This window comes from Bombina bombina, chromosome 6, assembly GCF_027579735.1.
Source record: "Bombina bombina isolate aBomBom1 chromosome 6, aBomBom1.pri, whole genome shotgun sequence".
In the NCBI taxonomy this organism is placed as follows: Eukaryota; Metazoa; Chordata; class Amphibia; order Anura; family Bombinatoridae; genus Bombina; species Bombina bombina.
Window position 1 is genome coordinate 904635584 of NC_069504.1, and position 24975 is coordinate 904660558.

Genomic DNA, 24975 nt, shown 5'->3' on the forward strand with positions numbered 1-24975 from the left:
TTCAGCGCCGCTTGGAGGATAACTTCTGCCGCTCCGGGTCTCCTCTTCGGTTCCATCGCTGCTCGGCTCAAGGTAGGATGATCTTCAGGGGATTAGTATTAGGTTATTTTAAGGGGGGTTTGGGTTAGATTAGGGGTATGTGGGTGGTGGGTTTTAAGGTTGGGGGGGTTGTATTTTTCTTTTACAGGCAAAAGAGCTGAATTCTTTGGGGCATGCACCACAAATGGCCCTTTTAAGGGCTGGTAAGGTAAAAGAGCTTTGAACTTTTTTAATTTAGAATAGGGTAGGGCATTTTTTTATTTTGGGGGGTTTGTTATTTTAATAGGGGGCTTAGATTAGGTGTAAGTAGCTTAAAATTGTTGTAATATTTTTAAAATGTTTGTAACTTATTTTTTTATTTTTTGTAACTTAGCTTTTTTTATTTTTTGTACTTTAGTTAGTTTATGTAATTGTATTTAATTGTAGTTATTTGTAGTTAATTTATTTAATTTATTTAATGATAGTGTAGTGTTAGGTTTAATTGTAACTTAGGTTAGGATTTATTTTACAGGTAATTTTGTATTTCTTTTAGCTAGGTAGTTATTAATTAGTTAATAACTATTTAATAACTATTCTAACTAGCTAAAATAAGTACAAAGTTACCTGTAAAATAAATATAATTCCTAAAATAGCTACAATGTAATTATTAATTATATTGTAGCTATCTTAGGGTTTATTTTACAGGTAAGTATTTAGTTTTAAATAGGAATAATTTATTAAAGTATAGTGTAGTGTTAGGTGTAATTGTAACTTAGGTTAGTTTTTATTTTACAGGTAAATTTCTCTTTATTTTAGCTAGGTAAGCTATTAAATAGTTAATAACTATTTAATAGCTATTGTACCTAGTTAAAATAAATTGAAAGTTGCCTGTAAAATAAAAATAAATCCTAAGATAGCTACAATATAATTATTATTTATATTGTAGCTATATTAGGGTTTATTTTAAAGGTAAGTATTTAGTTTTAAATAGGATTAATTTAGTTCATAATAGAAATATTATTTAGATTTATTTAATTAATATTTAAGTTAGGGGGGTGTTAGGGTTAGTGTTAGACTTAGGTTTAGGGGTTAATAAATTTATTACAGTGGCGGCGGTGTAGTGGGGGGCAGGATAGGGGTTAATAAATGTATTATAGGTGGCGACGGTGTAGGGGGGGCAGATTAGGGGTTAATAAATTTAATATAGGTTGCGGCAGGGTCCGGGAGCGGCGGTTTAGGGGTTAATACATATATTATAGTTGCGGTGGGCTCCGGGAGCGGCGGTTTAGGGGTTGATACATATATTATAGTTGCGGTGGGCTCCGGGAGCGGCGGTTTAGGGGTTATAACATATATTATAGTTGCGGTGGGCTCCGGGAGCGGCGCTTTAGGGGTTAATATGTATAGAGTAGCTTGCGGTGGTCTCCGGGAGCGGCGGTTTAGGGGGTAATACATTTATTTAGTTGCGGCGGTGTATGGGGGACAGATTAGGGGTGTTTAGACTCGGGGTACATGTTAGGGTGTTAGGTGCAGACATCTCCCATAGGAATCAATGGGATGTCTGGCAGCAGCGAACTTGTACTTTCGCTATGGTCAGACTCCCATTGATTCCTATGGGATCCGCCGCCTCCAGGGTGGCGGATTGAAAACCAGGTACGCTGGGCCGGAAAAGTGCCGAGCGTACCTGCTAGTTTTTTGATAACTAGCAAAAGTAGTCAGATTGCGGAACATCTGGAGTGACGTAAGAATCGATCTGTGTCGGACTGAGTCCGGCGGATCGAAGTTTACGTCACAAAATTCTACTTTTGCCGCTCTCTAGCCTTTGATAACTAAGGCGAATCAGCCATCTCAACAAATACGCTGCGGAATTCCAGCGTATTTGAGGTTGACGGCTTGATAACTAGGCCCCATTGACTTCAGAATCCCATCCAAGAGATGGAATGAGTATATCTTTAAAATCTATGTATATTATGACAATTCTCATAACACCTTAATACATTGGGATTTCTCTCATTTATAATGCAATGTTCAAAATTAACATTGTATTCAAGTTATCACCAGGTTGATGGTGACAGTTTGTTCGTGATAATATGCAAAACAATTGGTCACACCTTTGACAATGAAACTGTTATCAACGCAATTTGCTCTGACTATAGAATAAGGTTCATGTTTCTAATAATAGTTCTGTAGGTTTAAATAAATGTAATTTAAAGTGTACATTTTTTTCTCATTTGTACATTCATTTAATTAATTAAAAGTAAGACATTTAGCCTGATTATTTCATTTGCAGTTTTTTTTTAAATGAATAATCAAAAATATAATAATATTCACTAATTTCTTACTAAAATGTTATTGCCTATTGTTCTTCCAAAATATTTCTACAGTTTTTACAAAGGAAAATGAAAGTGCTTATCAGTTCATGAGCACCAAATACTCCACACACCGGTGAAAATAGTTTTCAGTTAGTTTGAAGAAAAACTACATAGACTCTTATGGGGCGAGATTACAAATACGATGCAGGCTTCAGCGCAACTGCTGAAACCCGCGCCGCCAGTAATTTCACCTCGCACATCTGGGTATCACATATACGGCGCCAGCAGTTCATAAAGTGCTGTAAGACAGATAAACTAGCGATGTCCAGAAATGAGCGTAAATACACATTTCTGAAGTCGCCAGTGATTTACGGCACTTTAGAAACTGCCTCCGCCTAAGAAAATAAAAAAAATGTCAAATCTCCTGTAAAAGTCTAACCTGCCTCCCAAAAATAAACCCAACAAGTAAAACCCCTATATCCACCATCAAACCCACATCAAAACTAATAATAAAAGTATTAACCCCTAAACGGACAACCCCAACATTGCAAACTACCTAATAAATGTATTAACCCCTAATCCACCATTCACCCACATTGCAAAGTCCCTATTAAAACCATTAACCCACATCGCAAAATACCTATTAAAACTATTAACCCCTAATCCGCCATTAACCCTCATCGCAATAAACGTTATAAATCTATTAACCCCTAATCCGCAAAAGCCACACAACACAATAATACTAATAAAACTATTAACCCCTAAACCGCCAAACCCACACAATGCAAACAACTAATTAAATTACTAAGACCCTAACCTAAGACCCCCTAAATTAACCCCAATTACCTAAATTAAAAAATACTAAGTTACAAATAATTAAAATAAAAAAGCTAACATTACTTAAAAATAAAATTAAATTAATCAAAGATTCTAATTCTAACATTACATAAAATAATAAACCAAATTAGGAAAAATTAAACCTAATCCCTATGAAAATAAAAAAAGCCCCCACAAAATAATACCACCCCCTAATCTAATGCTTAACTATCAATAGCCCTTAAAAGGGCCTTTTGTAGGGCATTGCCCTAAGGTAAACAGCTCTTTTACTTTAAAAAATACTTAGTACCCCCTCTAACAGTAAACCCCACCAAACCCCCAAAATAAAAAACCAACACTAAAAAATCCTAAACTATCCATTGTCTCTAAAGGGGCATTTGTATAGGCATTGCCCTTAAAAGGGCATTCAGCTCTTTTACTGCCCTTAAAGGGCATTCAGCTCTTTTTCAAAGGCCCATTAAAACTCTAATCTAAAAAAAAAAAGCCTGTCTAACCCCCAGATAGGTACTCACGGTTCTTGAAGTCCGGCACTGAAGTCTTCTTCCAAGCGGCGATATCTTCTATCTTCTTCTAGGAACAAGGCAGCGCAGAACTGAGGTCCATGGATCATATGATCACCGCCGCACACTGAGGATTGAATTCAAGGCACACGTTTAAATATGGGGTACCTTGAATTCCTATTTGAGTCTTCAAATTCAAATCAGCCAATAGGATGAGAGCTACTGAAATCATATTGGCTGTTCAAATCTCATATTAACACGTAAATTTACAGTATATGTATATATTCATATACATATATATTTTTAATTTGCTGCATGACTTACTCCCTGCGCTGCGCTAGGTGCTTTGCCATGTCTTATGGCATGAGAACAAGGCTCCCATTGGAACCTATGGAAGCGCGCAGTCATGAGTTCAAGACTTTCAGGCAATGTGAACACGTTGCGTTGGAATTGTGCTTAACTTGTCATACCAACGCACTTTTGCGTAAACAGGTATTACTGAGTGGAGGGCAAATATCCGCTCACGAAAGCGCAATTTTGTGCTCCACTCGTAATCTAGGCCTTAGCCTGTATTATCCCTACCTATACTAAAAGTTTCTATACCTAGGTATAGGCTACTGAGAAACTATGTAAACACAGCCAGCAGAAGAAATTACGCTCACAGTGGGAGGTGGAAGAGATAAAGCTCTAAAATGTTCATTTTCAATTCAAAGGGAAGCATTTGAGTGATAAAATAACAAGATCTGATCTCTCAGCAAGCCAAGCCTAATTTGATGGACTGTGGATTCAAAGAGCAAATTCAGCTATTTCTATTAAAATCAAAAGAAAACCAATAAACACTTAACTGAGCATGCACAAAAACTATAACATTGAAAAGAGGCTGCATGAATAGTTAAGATATGTCAGTTGATACTGGCAAATATGGGTTTTTACATTTCAACATTTCAACAGATCCAATACTGTTTAAAACATCCTGCAAAAATGTGCTTGAAACGTTTTATTTCTTATTGACTGGAGTTCTGGTGTGAAATAGATCTCAATTTAAAAGGATACTAAACCCAAATGTTTTTCTTTCATGATTCAGATAGAGCACGCAATTTTAAGCAACTTTCTAATTTACCCCTATTATCAGTTTTTCTTCATTCTCTTGCTATCTTTATTTAAAAAAAGCAGGAATCTAAGTTTAGGTTTCAGACCATTTTTAGTTCAGACCCTGGGTAGCGCTTGCTGATTGGTGGCTACATTTAGCCATTAATCAGCAAGCGCTACCCATTTGCTGAAAAAAAATGGGCCAGCTTCTAAGCTTAGATTCCTGCTTTTCAAATAAAGGTAGCAAGAGAACGAAAAAAAATGATAATAGGAGTAAATTAGAAAGTTACTTAAAATTGCGTGCTATGGGACCGATTTACTTAAGGGCAGACGGACATGATACGATGTAGTGTATGATGTCCGCTGCACATCGATAAATGTTGACAGCATGCGCTATCGGCATTTATCATTGCACAAGCAGTTTGGCTGCTAGCAGGGGGTGTCAATCAGCCCGATCGTAGCGACAAGGCTTGAGCGGAAACAGGGGTATTAAGCTCCATTCGGAGCTTGATAATTCGGCCCCTCTGTCTGAATAATTAAAGGAAAAAATTGGGTTTAGTATCCCTTTAAGGTGTATGGGATGTTTTCATGCAACAAATGCATCTAGGAACCTTTGTCAAAAATGGTATATTGAGGTGTTTTTTTTTAATATATATTGAAATGGGGATTTAAAATCCCCCACACAAAAAATGATTCACATGGAAATTGTGATGGATTAACCTGAAGCCCTATTATGGGTACAGGTGGCCCTCGATTTACGCCAGTTCAATTTGCGCCGTTTCAGAATAACAACCTAGCATGTGACTGCTATTGAAAAGTTTTGGAATACAAAGTGCACTAATTAAAATAGCCAGTAGGTGGAGCTGTCCGCTTGTTTTGCAGCAAAGTTATGCAACTTAACAGCCTGAAATTGATCTGTGTACACAGAGCAGACATTAGCTATCGAGCAACAAGTTTTAGCAGCCACTTCCCTATTATCTTCCTGTCCAGCAGCTTGAGGTGAGGGTGCCTAACTGCTTAATCACTGCAGATTGAAATGCATAGAATAGGTGCAGACCCAATTTTATCTAACATTCTAACAATGCAGAGAACTGATTGCAGAAAAATGCAAGTAAAAAAAACGTTTTGTTCATTAAACTTAGTTTGATGATGATGCAGTCTGTTGTGTGATTATTTAATTAGGTGCTATTAGCAAATGGTTTTTGTTCATTAAACTTAGTTTGATGATGATACAATCTATATTATTAGGTTTATAATGCTGTTTAGCATTTAAAGTCTTCATTTCAAAGCTTTAAAAATAATGTATTAGGTGTTACTTATGACAATTTTGAGAGGGGCCTGGAACCTAACTCCCTCACTTCCCATTGACTTACATTATAAACTGGGTTTCAGTTTACAACGGTTTCGATTTACAACCATTCCTCCTGGAACCTAACCCTGGCGTAAACTGAAGGCTACCTGTACTTTAATACACAGAGCTGTACATAATTGAAATAACTGTTTAGCAAGTTAGGACTAGATTTTATTGAATGTCTGTTAGCAATTTTCTCACTAAAGTCAGGATGATTTAAAATGTATCTGTCTGGTGGGAAAAATCAGAATGATCTAAAAAAAAAAACATCAAAAAAACCGAGCAGAACCAGAAACTCCCTGTGAGTTGTGAGCTTAGCTCCATAAAACGTAGTTAAAAGTACATGAAGCCCAAAACTTTCTAATTTACCTCTATTATAAATTTTGTCCTAATTCTCTTGTTATCTTTTGTTGAAAAGCAGGGATGTAAGCTCAGGAGCATGCATGTGTCTTGCACTATATGGCAGCAGTTTTGGAGGAATGTTATCCATTTCCTGCCATGTAGTGCTCCAGACTCCTACCTAGGTATCTCTTCAACAATGAATATCATAGGAACAAAGCAAGTTTGATAATAGAAGACATTTGGAAACTTCTTTTTAAATTGTATGCTTTGTCTGAATCACAAAAGAATATTTTGGGGTTTCATATTCCTTTTAAGCTCAGATTCTCACAGGGACAGGGAGCCTGTGGCAGTCATAGCATTTTTTTAACAGATGCAAATCAAATGAGGCTGTTTTTTTTAGCATATTGTACCTTGTATTTATTTCTAGTGTCACAAACATGTATTTATTTCTAGTGTCACAAACATGTATTTATTTCTAGTGTCACAAACATGTATTTATTTCTAGTGTCACAAACATGTATTTATTTCTAGTGTCACAAACATGTATTTATTTCTAGTGTCACAAACGTATTTATTTCTAGTGTCACAAACATGTATTTATTTCTAGTGTCACAAACATGTATTTATTTCTAGTGTCACAAACATGTATTTATTTCTAGTGTCACAAACATGTATTTATTTCTAGTGTCACAAACATGTATTTGTTTCTAGTGTCACAAACATGTATTTATTTCTAGTGTCACAAACATGTATTTATTTCTAGTGTCACAAACATGTATTTATTTCTAGTGTCACAAACATGTATTTGTTTCTAGTGTCACAAACATGTATTTGTTTCTAGTGTCACAAACATGTATTTGTTTCTAGTGTCACAAACATGTATTTATTTCTAGTGTCACAAACATGTATTTATTTCTAGTGTCACAAACATGTATTTGTTTCTAGTGTCACAAACATGTATTTATTTCTAGTGTCACAAACATGTATTTATTTCTAGTGTCACAAACATGTATTTGTTTCTAGTGTCACAAACATGTATTTATTTCTAGTGTCACAAACATGTATTTATTTCTAGTGTCACAAACATGTATTTATTTCTAGTGTCACAAACATGTATTTGTTTCTAGTGTCACAAACATGTATTTGTTTCTAGTGTCACAAACATGTATTTGTTTCTAGTGTCACAAACATGTATTTATTTCTAGTGTCACAAACATGTATTTATTTCTAGTGTCACAAACATGTATTTGTTTCTAGTGTCACAAACATGTATTTATTTCTAGTGTCACAAACATGTATTTATTTTTAGTGTCACAAACATGTATTTATTTCTAGTGTCACAAACATGTATTTATTTCTAGTGTCACAAACATGTATTTATTTCTAGTGTCACAAACATGTATTTGTTTCTAGTGTCACAAACATGTATTTGTTTCTAGTGTCACAAACATGTATTTGTTTCTAGTGTCACAAACATGTATTTATTTCTAGTGTCACAAACATGTATTTGTTTCTAGTGTCACAAACATGTATTTATTTCTAGTGTCACAAACATGTATTTATTTCTAGTGTCACAAACATGTATTTGTTTCTAGTGTCACAAACATGTATTTATTTCTAGTGTCACAAACATGTATTTATTTCTAGTGTCACAAACATGTATTTGTTTCTAGTGTCACAAACATGTATTTATTTCTAGTGTCACAAACATGTATTTAAGTTCAATGCATATTTATGAAACAAACTTGCCAGTGTACATTCAAAACGTAATATGCTTAGATCATTCCTATACAAATTGCAAAGAAGCTTCATATAGACACAAGGAACGCCTTGTTTAGCCAATGCTGCAAAACTCATTTCATAATTTTACTGTGTTTTTATACCATGTCATTTAATGGGATATGAAACCAATATTTTCTCTTTCATGATTCAGAAAGAGCATGCAATTTTAAGCAACTTTCTCCTTTACCCCTATTATCAATCTGTCTTCGTTCTCTTGGTATCTTTATTTGAAAAAGCATAAATAAACGTTTAGGAGCCAGCCCATTTTTTGTTTAGCACCTGGACAGCACTTGCTTATTGGTAACTAAATGTAGCCACCAATCAGAAAGCACAACCTAGGTGCTGGACGAAAAATGGGCCGGCTTCTAAGCTTACATTACTGCTTTTCAAATAAAGATTGCAAGGGAACAAAGAAAATTTGATAATAGGAGTAAATAAGAAAGTTGCTTAAAATTGCATGCTCTATATGAATCATGAAAGAAAAATATTGGGTTTCATATCCCTTTAAGGATGATTTGCAGGGGCGGAACTACCTTTGGTGCAGCAGGTGCAGTGGCACCAGGGCCCAAGTGCTGCAGTGGCTTTATAAGTGGAGGTTGCCAGTCCATCTATTTATCCTCAAAATAATTATACTGAGCAGCATGTATATCATTACTATTGCTTACTACGGAGTTATTTTTGGAGGGGGCAAATGCACTAGGTCCCTATGTTGAGTAAGTCGACTACTGATGCTTTGTATGGCATAAAGTAAATGTGCATCTTACAGCAGGGTTTTTAACACCTATGTGTTTATTTATGATAATAATGACAACAATTTAAAATGTAGATCTCGTGCAGGACCTGCTAGTTTGTTAGTAGATTGTATTTGTGGCTATGAGTACAGTTCGCTCCCTTGTAACTTGTCCTCTGCTTTCTACACAGGGACACGACTGTTCTGCTCTGTGCGCACCAGGAACGTTTGGGCCTCACTGCTTGTCACTGTGCAGCTGTAAGAATGGTGCTGCCTGCTCCCCAGTGGATGGTTCCTGTGTGTGCAGAGAAGGTAAGGCAGTTAGTGCTGATCTCCTGGTTCTTATAGGAAATGTATTTATTGCTTTTGTTTGTGGCACTATTCGTAGAGAGGCCAAACCGCCAATTCTAGAACCTAAGTTTTCTTCAAAATGCTACAAATAAAATAGCTGGTTCAAGGCTCTCTAAAGAGATGTTTAATGTTCTTTAATGACAGCACCACAAAGTAATGAGCACTAACTGTTTCACTAGCAGACACCAGTTTTCGTTTAGCAGGAGGCAAATTTGTATCACTCTTTTCCCCAGGAGAAATGGGGATTAAGCCTCCCAGTCTTAAAAGGACATTCCAGCCAAAACTGGAAACCACATGGATGCACTTAAGTTTAGAATAGAAACATTTTTGTAATATACATGCATTAGCAAAAATGCTTCTAATAAAAGCTATATTGGTTTCAAAAGTGTATTTAGGTATGCACTGTGCACCAGCATTTTAAACTCAGCACTTACTCAGAGAGCCTAAGGTGCTTGTGCCATCTGGTAAACACTGAATTTGATAGTTGCTGACATGATACAAGCCCCACTGGAGCTCTGAGCAGCTGCAGTATTTAAAATGCTGGTGCACTGAGAATATCTATGACTTCTTCACATGCACGTGTAGAGAAAATGTTATCAGTATATATTCATAAAGATATATAGGTATATAATTTACGAAAAATAGCCACACAGCGTGTAGCACGATTCTCTGTAAACCCTTCCAATAGCTGCCTGCAGTAGTAAAATTATAAATATGGCTGCCACAACGCTCTCTAGCAAGAGGGATGGCAGCAGTGGTTGGAGTCTTTGTTTTCTATAATATAGTACTTTTATTCTGATTTAAAGGGACCTTCTAGTGTACAAATATGGTGGTTTATTTTCTTAGAACACTTTTATTTTTAAACAAATTGCTTTATTTTATTATGTTTAAACTGTTGTAAAGGGGTTAAATCCATCATCAAAGTGGTGCCCCTGAGACACTCAAGATGAGAATTTGTTTAAAAATAAAATGCTCTAACAATACAGGGAATTTTTGGACAAATTATAAAAGTAATTAAAGGGACATTAAACACAACATATTTTTTTCATGATTCAGAGAGAACATACAATTTTTAACAACTTTCCAATTCACTACTATTGTCAATTTTGCTCATTTCTCTTGGTATCCTTTATATAAGGAGCAGCAATGCACTACTGGGAGCTAGATGAGCACATTGGTAAACCAGTTATAAGTGGTATATATGTGAAGCCACTAATCAGCAGTTAGCTCCCAGATCCTGAGCCTACCTAGGTATGCTTTTCAACAAAGCATGCCAAGATAACAAAGCAAATGAGATAATAGAAGTCAATTGAAATGTCGTAGAAAATTGTATGCTCTATCTGAATCATGAAAGAAATGTTTTGGGTTTCATGTCCCTTTAATTAAAACAATTGCATTTGTCATAAATATGATTAACAAGCAGCCCCTTTACTGAGTCAGCAAATGAACTAATGCATTGAGAAAAAATATTTTGTTGATTTGCTCATGCAGTTAAAAAATGTATTATGCTCGAGGCTATTCAATGATGGTCCTGCAATATCCTAGTCAGCTGATTGATTCCTGTGTTAGCCAAAAGTATATAAGCCTCACTTTTGTTACTGACAATCCTAACCCCATGAAAAAAGCAATATTTTTCTTCATAAATGGAAAGAGTCCACAGCTGCATTAATTATTTTTGGGAATTCAGAACCTGGCCACCAGGAGGAGGCAAAGGCACCCCAGCCAAAGGCTTAAATACCCCTCCCACTTTCCTCATCCCCCAGTCATTCTTTGCCTTTCGTCCCAGGAGGTTGGCTGAGAAGTGTCAGAAGTTTTTCAATAGTCTCCTATGGAGGGTAGTACTCTTCGGCATGGGACTGGAGTTTTAAGTAGTCCTGTCAGCCTTTCAGTGAGAGCATGGATGAAAGTTAGAGTCCGGAGATGCAGGGAGAGTCTTTCTGCGAAACCATCCAGACTCATATTAACAGCTCCACAAGCAATCAGCGTTTATGAGTTTTGCTGCTTGCTTTCTTCTCTCAAGTCCGTGGCAGAGACGACGCTACTATCTGTCATACTTGAAGGGCCGTGTTCCTTTTCCACGGCGTAGATTCTGGTAAGATTGTTTCATTTTCTTTCTTTCTGATTGCCTGGTTTTACAAATGTTTTCCTGAGAGGCTACCACCTTGCGGGACTAACTATAACTCAGGGTCTCAGTGGCACGTTGAGGCACGTTTTGGCGTTGTTGGAGGATCCCATCCTAAACGGATACGGGAATTCTCAGTCTTCTACTTCGAACGGCTTGCAGAATTAGCTATATAAGGATGAAGTAATCTTCTTATAGCCTTGTTTATTGAGTATCCTTTCTAGCCCTGAGCTAGAAGAACTTGATCCCGGTCCTGCGGGTGTGTTTGTTCTTCTTGGGCAATAACCTAAGGGTTGCCTTAGCTTTTATTTTATCCGGTTAGGATGATTTTTTATTTGTTTATGTATTTCCTTCGGGAATTTTTTCTGGAATCGATATTCGCGATTTTTGATCGCACAGTTTACTTCTACGTAAGTTTATTTTAAGTGAGGACATGTTAATCCTATGTTTCAAAAAGATAATGACTGTTTGGGGCCTTGACAGTATCAACCCTGAGTTCAGGCTGGTCCTGATTGGGTTCGGTCCCTTCTGTCTTGCGTCCTATTTCAGACACGTGGCGCCTGTTCTGCCTGGCTGGTCCGGTTGAGGGGCAGAGTGTTCACATTATTATTTGTGTTTTTCAGCTAAGCATTCTGTGAAGGCTTGAGGGTCTGTGAGGCATGGGGGATTGATTCAGTCCTTGTTAGCCCCTCTAGCTGGTTGACTGGGACTCCATGAAGTTCTGCTGCGACACACTTCCGTTATTTTGTTGGAGGTGGAGGACTTTGCGTCGGTTGGGAGGTGAAGGACTCTGGGCCTCCTTGCCGCCGGCCCTGACGGTCTTGCCTTTCAGAGGCTCCTTGGTATTGTCCTTTTTGAACTTGTTCCTATTGAGGTTCTCTTCCCTCGGGTCGAGATTTCTGGGCCTTGTCCGTTTCTCCTTAGCGGTTTTAACCGCTTTTTGGGGAGGGCCGTGTGGTTTTTCCTTAGTCGGGAGTTTACTGTTTCCCTATCAAGGACGTTAGGCTATGTTGTCTCCTTCTCCGAGCTTCGCTTGGGGTTTTTGTTCTACCGGGGTTTGGGATGCTCTGCATTCTTTTTCCTTGCGTGGGGTCCTCCGGTTGCGTACTCTGAGGAGATATGGAGACTTGCCTTTGTTCTACTCGCTCTTCGAGTGACTTTGCTCCTCGAGGATCTCCCTTGGTCTCTAGAAGTCTTGGCACAACTCTGTCGTGCTCCAGCTCCTTTCTGGAGTGTTTGGACTCTTGTAGGGGATGTTCTCTTCCTTTTGGGTTGAGATTGGTGAGTGAATCTTGTTCCCGTTCTCCAGGCTAGTTCGGTTATTCCCTGGTGAGGTCTGATTTTTCAGACGGGGTATTTGTGTTCCCTGGGGTGTTGTTTGTTTTGAATAATTATGGGGCTTGGGCCTATAGTTTTGTTTGGGATCTTTCTGGAAGTTTGGAAGCTTATGATCCTGTGGCTGGTCAGTTTTCCCCAGGGAACATAGGATGTTGCCTAAGGAATGGCTAGTTAAGCCTGCTAGCAGCTTGGCCAGGTTCTGGGCACTCTCGGATGCGCTACTTATGGCTTGCCTTGTCCTTTGAACAATGTACAGTATATTCCCCTTCGTGGGGAGTTTTCTCTGTGTTCATCGTGACATCTGGATGTTTTTCATTCTGCTTTTGTTTTCATCAGACTTGGCTCATGCCTTGTGAACATGTGCACTGTTCTTATATGTGCCCTTCCCTATGGGGGGGGGGGGGGTGTTTGGTCCTTCTTATGAAGGGGGGGGCGTTTCCTCTCTCTTGAGGGTTCTTGTCCTGTTTTGTGTGCAGGAGGTTGGAACAGGTATTTTTAATCCTGTAAGGGTGAGCAGTTTGCTTTTCTGGCTTGTGCTGTTCTTTCTGTGGAGATTGGAATCTTCATGTTGAGACTGTCAGTTATGATGGGTTCTCATAGGAATCTTCTGCATTTGTGATGTTCATCTCCTATAGGTTATCTTTGGCAGTACCTATTTGAGGAAGCTCTTGGGTTAGCACCCGAGTTCTGTGGGGGTGACGAGTTCACCCCATTCTGTTCTTCCCTTGTGGTTGGCGTTTGGGTTCCTTTCTGTTCCCCTATTTTTCAGACCTGCCTGTCGCTTGGGCTGATCCGGTGTGGAGCAGGATCTGAGATAGGTGGTCGTCCTCTGGCCTTTTAAGGTTCGGTGAGCCTTCTGGAGGTTTTGTATTTCTTTATGTCAAGATATTTGAGAAGGACTGATGGCTTTTGGATAGCCTGTGATGTGCCCACTGTTTAGTGGATGTTTAGCAGTCTGGCAATTAGGATTTGATATCTCTTTTCAGTTGCTCTTACTTGCTGGCAAGTATTCTTTTTTTTGGGGGAGTTTTTGGTGCTTTATCCCTTTTTCTAGTAAGGGGTGGGACGTTGGGGACCGACTGCTGGGCAGCGGTGTCTCCTGGAGGCGGGTTGGCTCAGTCGAGTCCTTTTTGCAGTCTCTAGCAAGGTCTTATGGACTATCTGCGGGTCAGTGTCCTTGGGGCCTTTTCCTTTTTCTAAGTTTTATCGTCTTCGGACAAAGCGTTTTTTTTGGGTAGGGTTTGTAGGCCTGGTGCCCTCAGAATGGGCCACCTTTTCTACCCTCCTGTTTTGCATTCAGTGTCCTCTATAGCTTGGGTATTGTTTTCCCAAACGTAATGAATGCAACTCTGGACTCTTTCCATTTGTGAAGAAAAACATAAATTATCCTTACCTTATAATTTTCTTTTCTTCAGCTCCCCGCCCGTGTTTTTTCTATGTGGCGTCTGTTATTTTTATTCTTCTGGAACCTTTTCCCCTTGATATTTCTTCTACTGTTCCTTGTTCCTCGGCAGAATGACTGGCGAATGAGGGAAGTGGGAGGGTTATTCAAGCCTTTGGCTGGGGTGTCTTTGCCTCCTCCTGGTGGCCAGGTTCTGAATTCCCAAAAGTAATGAATGCAGCTGTGGACTCTTTACATCTGAAGAAAAGAAAATTATCAGGTAAGCATAATTTATGTTTTTTGTGCTACTGCTGGCTTGTAGCAGTAGCATGACTTACTACCTTAACTTTAGTTACATATAAGCTTCTATCCAGTTGCTCTTCTGAAGCCCAGAATATATTCCCTATAGAAAATAGCAGATTTTCCAATAACAAATTCTAAATTACCTCAAGAGCAAATATCGGATAAAAAAAAAAATTCTCATGGCAAACGATTCAGCTAAAAAAGTTTTTGTCTGTACAGATATTTAGTGTTTTACTTGTACACTAGAATGTCCCTTTACTTTTGTCTTTTTATCCTGGTTACCTCTCTGCTTGCCTTGAATATAGCAAAGGACATTTTAAAAGGCACTGACTTGCAATATATGCCTTTGGGAATGGTGCTGCTACAGCAATGATTTCTGGTACACATCACCCCTAGAATTAATTTGTCACTAAGGATGAGATTTGTCAAACAATGCTGTAACATATATAACATTTTATGGGATTCCAGATATCTGTATTGATCTCTCTGAGCTTTTTTTCTTCCCTTACTCATGCAGGTTGGCAGGGGATAGACTGCTCTATTCCTTGCTCTAGTGGCACTTGGGGACTAAACTGTAACCAAACCTGTCACTGTCTGAATGATGCATCTTGCGATCCAGTAGATGGTAGTTGTTCGTGTGCTCCAGGCTGGATGGGGGACATCTGTGACCAGCCGTGCCCGGTAATTATAGGAGAATTTCAGTTTATCTATTATCCAACAGCACATATATTGCAATATGACAGAATTCAAAAATCTCAGGCCTGACATATATAATTGTGGTGTTAAACTTGACTACAAGAAATTAGTATTTTATTTATATATAAGTTTGCAAGTCGCACAAAGATAAATTTCCAAATTGATAACGTGGTCCCAAACTATGGGACAAACTGCGCCTGGGGAAGAGCTGCCATGTTATGAAATCCTTCAGACATGTTAAATCCACAGTTCAAGGAACTTGTATATACCTGTATATCAAGCTTGACAAATGCCATCAACAACGTATGTGTTCCCCTAAACAATTATATGCTAACCATTAAGTCATGCTAAATAAGATTAATACTCACTGTGACTGTGTGTGTTATATTTCTTGGACCCCCGTATGGATTATTAAAATAAAATTTGGACGTTTTAATACTTTGCCTCTGGAAATAAACTTATTCCTTCTACATATATATATATATATATATATATATATATATATATATATATATATATATATATATATATATATTATTTTTATTTTTTTAAGTCAGTTTTGAAGAGACATTAAAATATTTTTTATACATACAAATGCCAGAAATTAATAAGACATTGAACTGTCAAATATTCTCCCTTTTAAAGGGTCAGTCTACTCCAAAATGTTATTGTTTAAAAAGATAGATAATCCCTTTATTACCCATTCCCCAGTTTTGCACATCCAACATGCTTATATTAATATACTTTTTACCTCTGTAATTACCTTGTATCTAATCCTCTCCTGACAGCCTCCTTATCTCAGTGCTATTTATTTATTATCTATTGACTTGCATTTTAGACAATTAGTGCTGTGTTGTGCACAACTCCACAGGAGAGAGCACAATGTTATCCATATGGCCCCATGAACTAGCAGTCAGTTGTTGTGAAAAGCATTTAAAAGAGCATGTGAAAAGAGGATGTCTGTAGTGGCTTAGAAACAGGCAGAACATTTAGAGTTTTAAAGGTTATAACGTATATTAATATAACAATGTTCGTTGTGCACAGCTGGAGAATAGATAGTAAAGGCATTATCTATCTTTTTAAACAATAATAATTTTGGTGTAGACTGTCGCTTTAATGTATTCCCAATGTTAACTTTTATCTTAATTTTGTCATTTGAAATAGCTGCTTTCGCATGTTGAAACAACCTCCTTATACTGAAAATTACAATACTGCAGTATTAGCTATAGAAAACAAGTGGCGGTAGCAGAAATCATGAATGAGAGAGCACAACCCATTTTAAATTATCTTCCCACAGAAAGTTTGAACTCTCATCAGTTGCTTGACTGTCAAAATATCTGTGTATAAAAAAAATATTAAAATTATTTAACAGTCATTCTGCTAGCACAGTCTACAAGGTTTTGCAAATAAAGAGCAGTTCAGGGATATTCCCCTTCAAAGACTAGTGGAATTCATGCTCTTAATCATCTTTGCTGAGGTGAATTAGGGGAAGATGCAAATGAGCATGTGCTCTGATCCAAAGTAAGTTACATTTCACCATAGGTCAGTTACATTTCACCATAAGTCAGTTACATTTCACCATAGGCCAGTTACATTTCACCATACTTAACAATGATAGAGAGCAACAAATGCTATTTTGCCATTTTAATAGGTGATCAGAAGTGTTGGCTTGAATGTTTGTGTTTAATATCATTGTAGCTGACTTTAAGTTGGTTACCATAAAAAAAACTTGCTCTCTTGGATCCCTGGACAAATGGGCTAGATTACGAGTGTAGCACTATTTATTGCTCTCGCTTGCGCGTTAACTTCGCTAGAAGTAGTTTTTTCGCATATAAAAAGTTGAAAGGAAAAAGTTTTTGCACAAGTGCTAACACGAACTTCTAATATTGCGACCGCGTTAACGTATTCCCCCATAGTTGGGTTAAAAGGCCTAACACCCAAAAGTCGTGTATACCCGATTGTGTTGTGTAACCAAGTGCGCTAACTCAACATGCAATATGAATATTTCACATTCCAATGTTCTTAACATAGAAGAATATGTTCTATTTATTCTCAAATACATACATATATTTATATATGATGTTTATTTGGTAAAATATATATCTATACCTTTATATATATATATATATATATATATATATATATATATGTATGTATATAGATGATAGGTATAGATATATACAAACATATATAGAAATATCTATTTAAAAAAACTTAGAACATGTTCCCCTATGTGAACAACATTGGAATATGAAATATTTACAGTACATACACAAACACTTTATTAAATATGAATATTGCCTAAATATGATTTCTCTTGTTAAGTGTGTTCAGTCCACGGGTCATCCATTACTTATGGGATATATTCTCCTTCCCAACAGGAAGTTGCAAGAGGATCACCCAAGCAGAGCTGCTATATAGCTCCTCCCCTCACATGTCATATCCAGTCATTCTCTTGCAACCCTCAACAAAGAAGGAGTTCGCGAGAGGAGCTGGAGTTTTTACTTAACTATTCTTCAATCAAAAGTTTGTTATTTTAAATGGCACCGGAGTGTGCTGTTTTTTCTATCTCAGGCAGTATTTGGAAGAAGAAACTGCCTGCGTTTTTTTTCTATGATCTTAGCAGGCGTAACTAAGATCCACTGGCTGTTCTCGACATTCTGAGGAGTGGGGTAACTTCAGAAACTGGGAATAGCATGCGGGGTCCTCCGCAAATGAGGTATGTGCAGTACATTATTTTCTGGGAATGGAATTGACTAAGAAAATACTGCTGTTACCGTATGATGTAAGTACAGCCTTAAATGCAGTAGTGGCAACTGGTATCAGGCTCATAAATGTATGCGCAAGTTATTTTCTAGGGACTAGAATTTGACTGAGAAAATACTGTTAAAACTGAAATAATACTTAAGCCTTATCTGCAGTGGTAGCGACTGGTAGCAGGCTTAGTGATAACTTTGCATGACATTGGAAAATGTTATTTTTTAATAAAACGTTTACTGGCATGTTATTCGTTTTTGTGAGGTACTTTGGTGATAAATCTCTTTGGGCATGATTTTTTTCCACATGGCTGACATATATTTTCTGCATGGAAACCGTTATATCAGGGCTCCCACTGTTGTGATAGGAGTGGGAGGGACCTTGTTTTAGCGCCTTGTTGCGCAGTTATAATTCTAGCACAGTCTTCCTGCTTCTTCCTCCTTGATCCAGGACGTCTCTAGAGAGCTCAGGGGTCTGCAAAATTCATTTTTGGGGGAGGTAATCAGTCACAGCAGATCTGTGACAGTGTGCTTGACTGTGATTAAAAGCGTTATATCTTAATTGATATCCGTTTTATCCGTTTTGGGTATTGAGGGGTTAATCATCCTTTTGCTAATGGGTGCAATCCTCTGCTAATATTACACTTCTTGTTAAGAATTGTTTAATTATATCTGTATTTTTGAAGCGCTGCAGCGTTTTTTATATTGCTTGTAAACTTATTGAAAGTGATTTCCAAGCTTGCTAGTTTCATTGCTAAGTCTGTTTAAACATGTCTGATTCAGAGGAAACTGTTTGTTCATCATGTTCAAAAGCCAATGTGGAGCCCAATAGAACGATGTGTACCAATTGTATTGATATTGCTTTGAATAAAAGTCAATCTGTACCGATAGAGAAACTATCACCAGATAACGAGGGGGAAGTTATGCCGCCTAACTCTCCTCACGTGTCAGTACCTGCGTCTCCCGCTCGGGAGATGTGTAGGATTGAGACGCCAAGTACATCTAGGCCCTTACAAATCACTTTACATAATATGGCTAATGTTATGAAAGAAATATTATATAATATGCCCGAATTAAGGGGCAAGCGCGATAGCTCTGGGTTAAGGACAGAGCGCGCTGATGACACGAGAGCCATGTCTGATACTGCGTCACAATTTGCAGAACATGAGGACGGTGAGCTTCATTCTGTCGGTGACGGTTCTGATCCGGGGAGACCGGATTCAGAAATTTCAAATTTTAAATTTAAGCTTGAGAACCTCCGTGTGTTACTAGGGGAGGTATTAGCGGCTCTGAATGATTGCGACACGGTGGCAATCCCAGAGAAATTGTGTAGGTTGGATAGATACTATGCGGTACCGGTGTGTACTGACGTCTTTCCTATACCAAAAAGACTTACAGAAATTATTAGTAAGGAGTGGGATAGACCCGGTGTGCCTTTTTCCCCTCCCCCGATATTCAGAAAAATGTTTCCTATTGACGCCACCACACGAGACTTATGGCAGACGGTCCCTAAGGTGGAGGGAGCAGTTTCTACTTTAGCCAAGCGTACCACTATCCCGGTGGAGGATAGCTGTGCTTTCTCAGATCCAATGGATAAAAAATTAGAGGGTTATCTTAAGAAAATGTTTGTTCAACAGGGTTTTATTTTGCAGCCTCTTGCATGCATTGTGCCTGTCACGGCTGCAGCGGCATTCTGGTTTGAGTCTCTGGAAGAGGCGATTCGCACAGAGCCATTGGATGAGGCTTTGAGCAAAGTTAGAACCCTTAAGCAAGCTAATGCGTTTGTTTCAGATGCCGTAGTACATCTAACCAAACTTACGGCTAAAAATTCCGGATTCGCCATACAGGCGCGCAGAGCGCTCTGGCTTAAATCCTGGTCAGCGGATGTAACTTCCAAGTCTAAGCTACTTAACATTCCTTTCAAAGGGCAGACCTTATTTGGGCCCGGCTTGAAGGAAATTATTGCTGACATTACGGGAGGTAAGGGCCACGCCCTTCCTCAGGACAGGGCCAAACCAAAGGCCAAACAGTCTAATTTTCATGCCTTTCGTAACTTCAAGGCAGGAGCAGCATCAACTTCCTCCGCTCCAAAACAGGAAGGAACTACTTCTCGTTACATACAGGGTTGGGAAGGCAACCAGTCATGGAACAAGGGCAAGCAGGCCAGAAAGCCTACTTCCGCCCCTAAGACAGCATGAAGACAGGGCCCCCTATCCGGAGACGGATTTAGTGGGGGGTAGACTTTCTCTCTTCGCCCAGGCTTGGGCAAGAGATGTGCAGGATCCCTGGACGTTGAAGATTATATCTCAGGGATACCTTCTGGATTTCAAAACCTCTCCTCCACAAGGGAGGTTTCATCTTTCGAGGTTATCAACAAACCTAGTAAAGAGAGAGGCATTTCTACAATGTGTACAAGACCTCTTAATCATGGGAGTGATCCACTCAGTTCCGCGATCGGAACAGGGACAAGGATTTTACTCAAATCTATTTGTGGTTCCCAAAAAAGAGGGAACCTTCAGACCAATCTTGGACTTAAATATCTTAAACAAATTCCTAAGGGTACCATCGTTCAAGATGGAAACCATTCGAACCATCCTACCCATGATCCAAGAGGGTCAATATATGACCACAGTGGACTTAAAGGATGCTTACCTTCACATACCGATTCACAAAGATCATTATCGGTACCTATGGTTTGCCTTTCTAGACAGGCATTACTAGTTTGTGGCTCTTCCCTTAGGGTTAACCACGGCCCCGAGAATTTTTACGAAGGTCCTGGGCTCACTTCTGGCGGTACTAAGACCACGAGGCATAGCGGTGGCTCCGTACCTAGACGACATTCTGATACAAGCGTCAAGTTTTCAGAATGCAAAGTCTCATACAGAGATAGTTCTTGCAATTCTGAGGTCGCATGGGTGGAAAGTGAACGTGGAAAAGAGTTCTCTGTTACCACTCACAAGGGTTCCTTTTCTAGGGACTCTTATAGATTCTGTAGAGATGAAGATTTACCTGACGGAGTCCAGGTTATCAAAGATTCTCAATGCTTGCCGTGTCCTTCATTCCATTCCAAGCCCATCAGTAGCTCAGTGCATGGAGGTAATCGGCTTAATAGTCGCGGCAATGGACATAGTGCCATTTGCGCGCCTGCATCTCAGACCGCTGCAACTATGCATGCTCAGTCAATGGAACGGGGATTACTCAGATCTGTCCCCTTTGCTAAATCTGGACCAGGAGACCAGAGATTCTCTTCTCTGGTGGTTGTCACCGGTTCATCTGTCCAAAGGAATGACCTTTCGCAGACCAGATTGGACGATTGTAACAACGGATGCCAGCCTTCTAGGCTGGGGAGCAGTCTGGAATTCCCTGAAGGCTCAGGGTTCGTGGACTCAGGAGGAGAAACTCCTTCCAATAAACATTCTAGAATTAAGAGCAATATTCAATGCTCTTCTAGCTTGGCCTCAGTTAGCAAGACTGAGGTTCATCAGATTTCAGTCGGACAATATCACGACTGTGGCTTACATCAATCATCAAGGGGGAACCAGGAGTTCCCTAGCGATGTTGGAAGTCTCGAAGATAATTCGCTGGGCAGAGTCTCACTCTTGCCACCTGTCAGCGATTTACATCCCAGACGTAGAGAACTGGGAGGCGGATTTCCTAAGTCGCCAGACTTTTCATCCGGGAGAGTGGGAACTTCACCCGGAGGTATTTGCTCAACTGATTCGTCGTTGGGGCAAACCGGATCTGGATCTCATGGCATCTCACCAGAACGCGAAGCTTCCTTGTTACGGATCCAGGTCCAGGGACCCGGGAGCGGTGCTGGTAGATGCATTAGCAGCCCCTTGGGTTTTCAACATAGCTTATGTGTTTCCACCATTTCCGTTGCTACCTCGACTGATTGCCAGGATCAAACAGGAGAGGGCATCGGTAATTCTGATATCGCCTGCGTGGCCACGCAGGACCTGGTATGCAGACCTAGTGGACATGTCGTCCTGTCCACCATGGTCTCTTCCTCTGAGGCAGGACCTTCTAATTCAGGGTCCTTTCAACCATCCAAACCTAATTTCTCTGAGGCTGACTGCCTGGAAATTGAACGCTTGATTCTATCTAAGCGGGGGTTTTCGGATTCGGTTATTGATACATTAATACAGGCTCGGAAACCTGTGAGCAGAAAAATTTACCATAAGATATGGCATAAATATTTATATTGGTGTGAATCCAAGAGTTACTCATGGAGTAAGGTTAGGATTCCTAGGATATTGGCTTTTCTACAAGAGGGTTTAGAAAAAGGTTTGTCCGCTAGTTCGCTAAAGGGACAGATTTCAGCTCTGTCTATTCTTTTACACAAACGTCTGGCAGAGAATCCAGACGTCCAGGCCTTTTGTCAGGCTTTGGCTAGAATTAAGCCTGTGTTTAAAGCTGTTGCTCCTCCGTGGAGCTTAAACTTGGTTCTTAAAGTTCTTCAGGGTGTTCCGTTTGAACCCCTTCATTCCATTGATATTAAGCTTTTATCTTGGAAAGTTTTGTTTTTGATGGCTATTTCCTCGGCTCGAAGAATCTCTGAGTTATCTGCCTTACATTGTGATTCTCCTTATCTGATCTTTCATTCAGACAAGGTAGTACTGCGTACTAAACCTGGGTTTTTACCTAAGGTTGTTTCTAACAGGAATATCAATCAAGAGATTGTTGTTCCATCATTATGTCCTAATCCTTCTTCAAAGAAGGAACGTCTTTTGCATAATCTAGACGTGGTCCGTGCTCTGAAGTTCTACTTACAGGCAACTAAAGATTTTAGAAAAACTTCTTCTCTGTTTGTCGTTTACTCTGGACAGAGGAGAGGTCAAAAGGCTTCGGCTACCTCTCTCTTTTTGGCTTCGTAGCATAATACGTTTAGCCTATGAGACTGCTGGACAGCAGCCTCCTGAAAGAATTACAGCTCATTCCACTAGAGCTGTGGCTTCCAGCTGGGCCTTTAAGAATGAGGCCTCTGTTGAACAGATTTGCAAGGCTGCAACTTGGTCTTCACTTCATACTTTTTCCAAATTTTACAAATTTGACACTTTCGCTTCTTCGGAGGCTGGTTTTGGGAGAAAGGTTCTACAGGCAGTGGTTCCTTCTGTTTAATGTTCCTGCCTTGTCCCTCCCTTCATCCGTGTACTTAGCTTTGGTATGGGTATCCCATAAGTAATGGATGACCCGTGGACTGAACACACTTAACAAGAGAAAACATAATTTATGCTTACCTGATAAATTTATTTCTCTTGTAGTGTGTTCAGTCCACGGCCCGCCCTGTCTTTTTAAGGCAGGTTCTAAATTTTAAAATTTTAACTCCAGTCACCACTGCACCTTATAGTTTCTCCTTTCTCGTCTTGTTTCGGTCGAATGACTGGATATGACATGTGAGGGGAGGAGCTATATAGCAGCTCTGCTTGGGTGATCCTCTTGCAACTTCCTGTTGGGAAGGAGAATATATACCATAAGTAATGGATGACCCGTGGACTGAACACACTACAAGAGAAATAAATTTATCAGGTAAGCATAAATTATGTTTTTTCATGTTTTCATCTACTTGACTGCAAAGGGTTCTAATACACTTATAGATATGTCTATATATGTGTACATATGTATTCATGTGTTTATATCAGTGGCGTATTTAGGTTTTGTGCTGCCGCCCCCCCTAGGATTTAGGCCTTTTTTTAGCCATAATATTTTTTGGTCAGGGTGTTACATTTTTAAAAAAAATGTAATGTCTTTTTAACGGGATAATCTAGCCAGAAATAAACTTTTATGATTCAGATAGAGCATGCATTTTTAAGCACATTTCTAATTTACTCCTATTAACAATTTTCTTCATTCTCTTGATATCTTTATTTAAAAAAGCTGGAAAGTAATTTTAGGAGCCAGCCCATTTTTGGCTCAGCACCAGGGTAGCGCTTGCTGATTGGATGGCTACATTTAGCAACCAATCAGCAAGGGCTACACAGGTGCTGAACCAAAAATGGGCCAGCTTCTAAGCTTAGATTCCTGCTTTTTTTAAATGAAGATACCATGAGAATGATGAAAAATGTATAATAGGAGTAAATTAGAAAGTTGCTTAAAATTGCATGCTCTATCTGAATCACAAAAGTCTATATTTGACTATACTATCCCTTTAAGTAGATGTTCACCAGAGCTTGCATTCACTCAGGACAGTCAGTACTAAGTAATCATGTGAAATTAAAATACAAAATTCCTAGCAATTGCATGGTTCTAGGTGAAAATTACAGTGTTAAAAATATTAAAACAAATAAAATAAAAAAAGTTACAATGCACTAAGACACACAAACAAACAGATATACGGTACATACACACATCCATACACAGATGCATAAAAACACAGATACATATATACACAGGTAGTGGTACACACACAGACAGGTGCATATAAACATACAAACATAGACAGATAATGTTAGAACCCACCTTAATGATTGTCCTCTATATGCCCACACCAACCTCATATCTGACTTGCCTTGGGTTTTAGCTGGGGTACTCTTAATTAGAAACAGTTTAGGACATTGATAAGATAGTATGAGCTCTGCAGAGATATATAGTTGATTACTGTTAGTGGGGTTGTAGAAAACGTTTAATGAAAGAGCTGTACTTTCACCACTAGAAACACACGTTGCCAATGCCATGTAATAATGAAGAAGTGTATACTATACACAGAAACATGTCAGAGGTTACATATATTTTGGTGATTCATAGATATGTTGTTTTTCACTTTCATGGTTACCATATAGTCAGGGGCTGAGAAATGTCTTTCAAATATGCTCAGACTCAGGCGAGCCTTCAGGCTCACCGGAAACAGAAGTTATGAAGACCACTGCTCCATAACTTGTCCGCCTGCTCTGAGGCAGCGGACAGACATCACCAGAAATCAACCCGATCAAATTCGATCGGGTTGATTGACACCCCCTGCTAGCTGCTGATTGCCCGCAAATCTACAGGGGTGACATTGCACCAGCAGTTCACAGGAACTGCTGGGGCAATAATAAATACAGAGAGCGTATGCTGTTGGCATTTATCGA

At 39.1% G+C, this 24975-nt stretch overlaps 1 protein-coding gene across 1 annotated transcript in view; it reads left to right on the plus strand.

Moving 5' to 3' along the window:
* Positions 1 to 24975, plus strand: part of MEGF11 (multiple EGF like domains 11) — a 1076815-nt gene that overhangs the window by 808599 nt on the left and 243241 nt on the right. Inside the window, 2 exon segments of the mRNA XM_053718531.1 lie at positions 9153 to 9273; positions 14974 to 15137. Of these exon segments, the coding sequence (XP_053574506.1) occupies positions 9153 to 9273; positions 14974 to 15137 (285 nt within the window).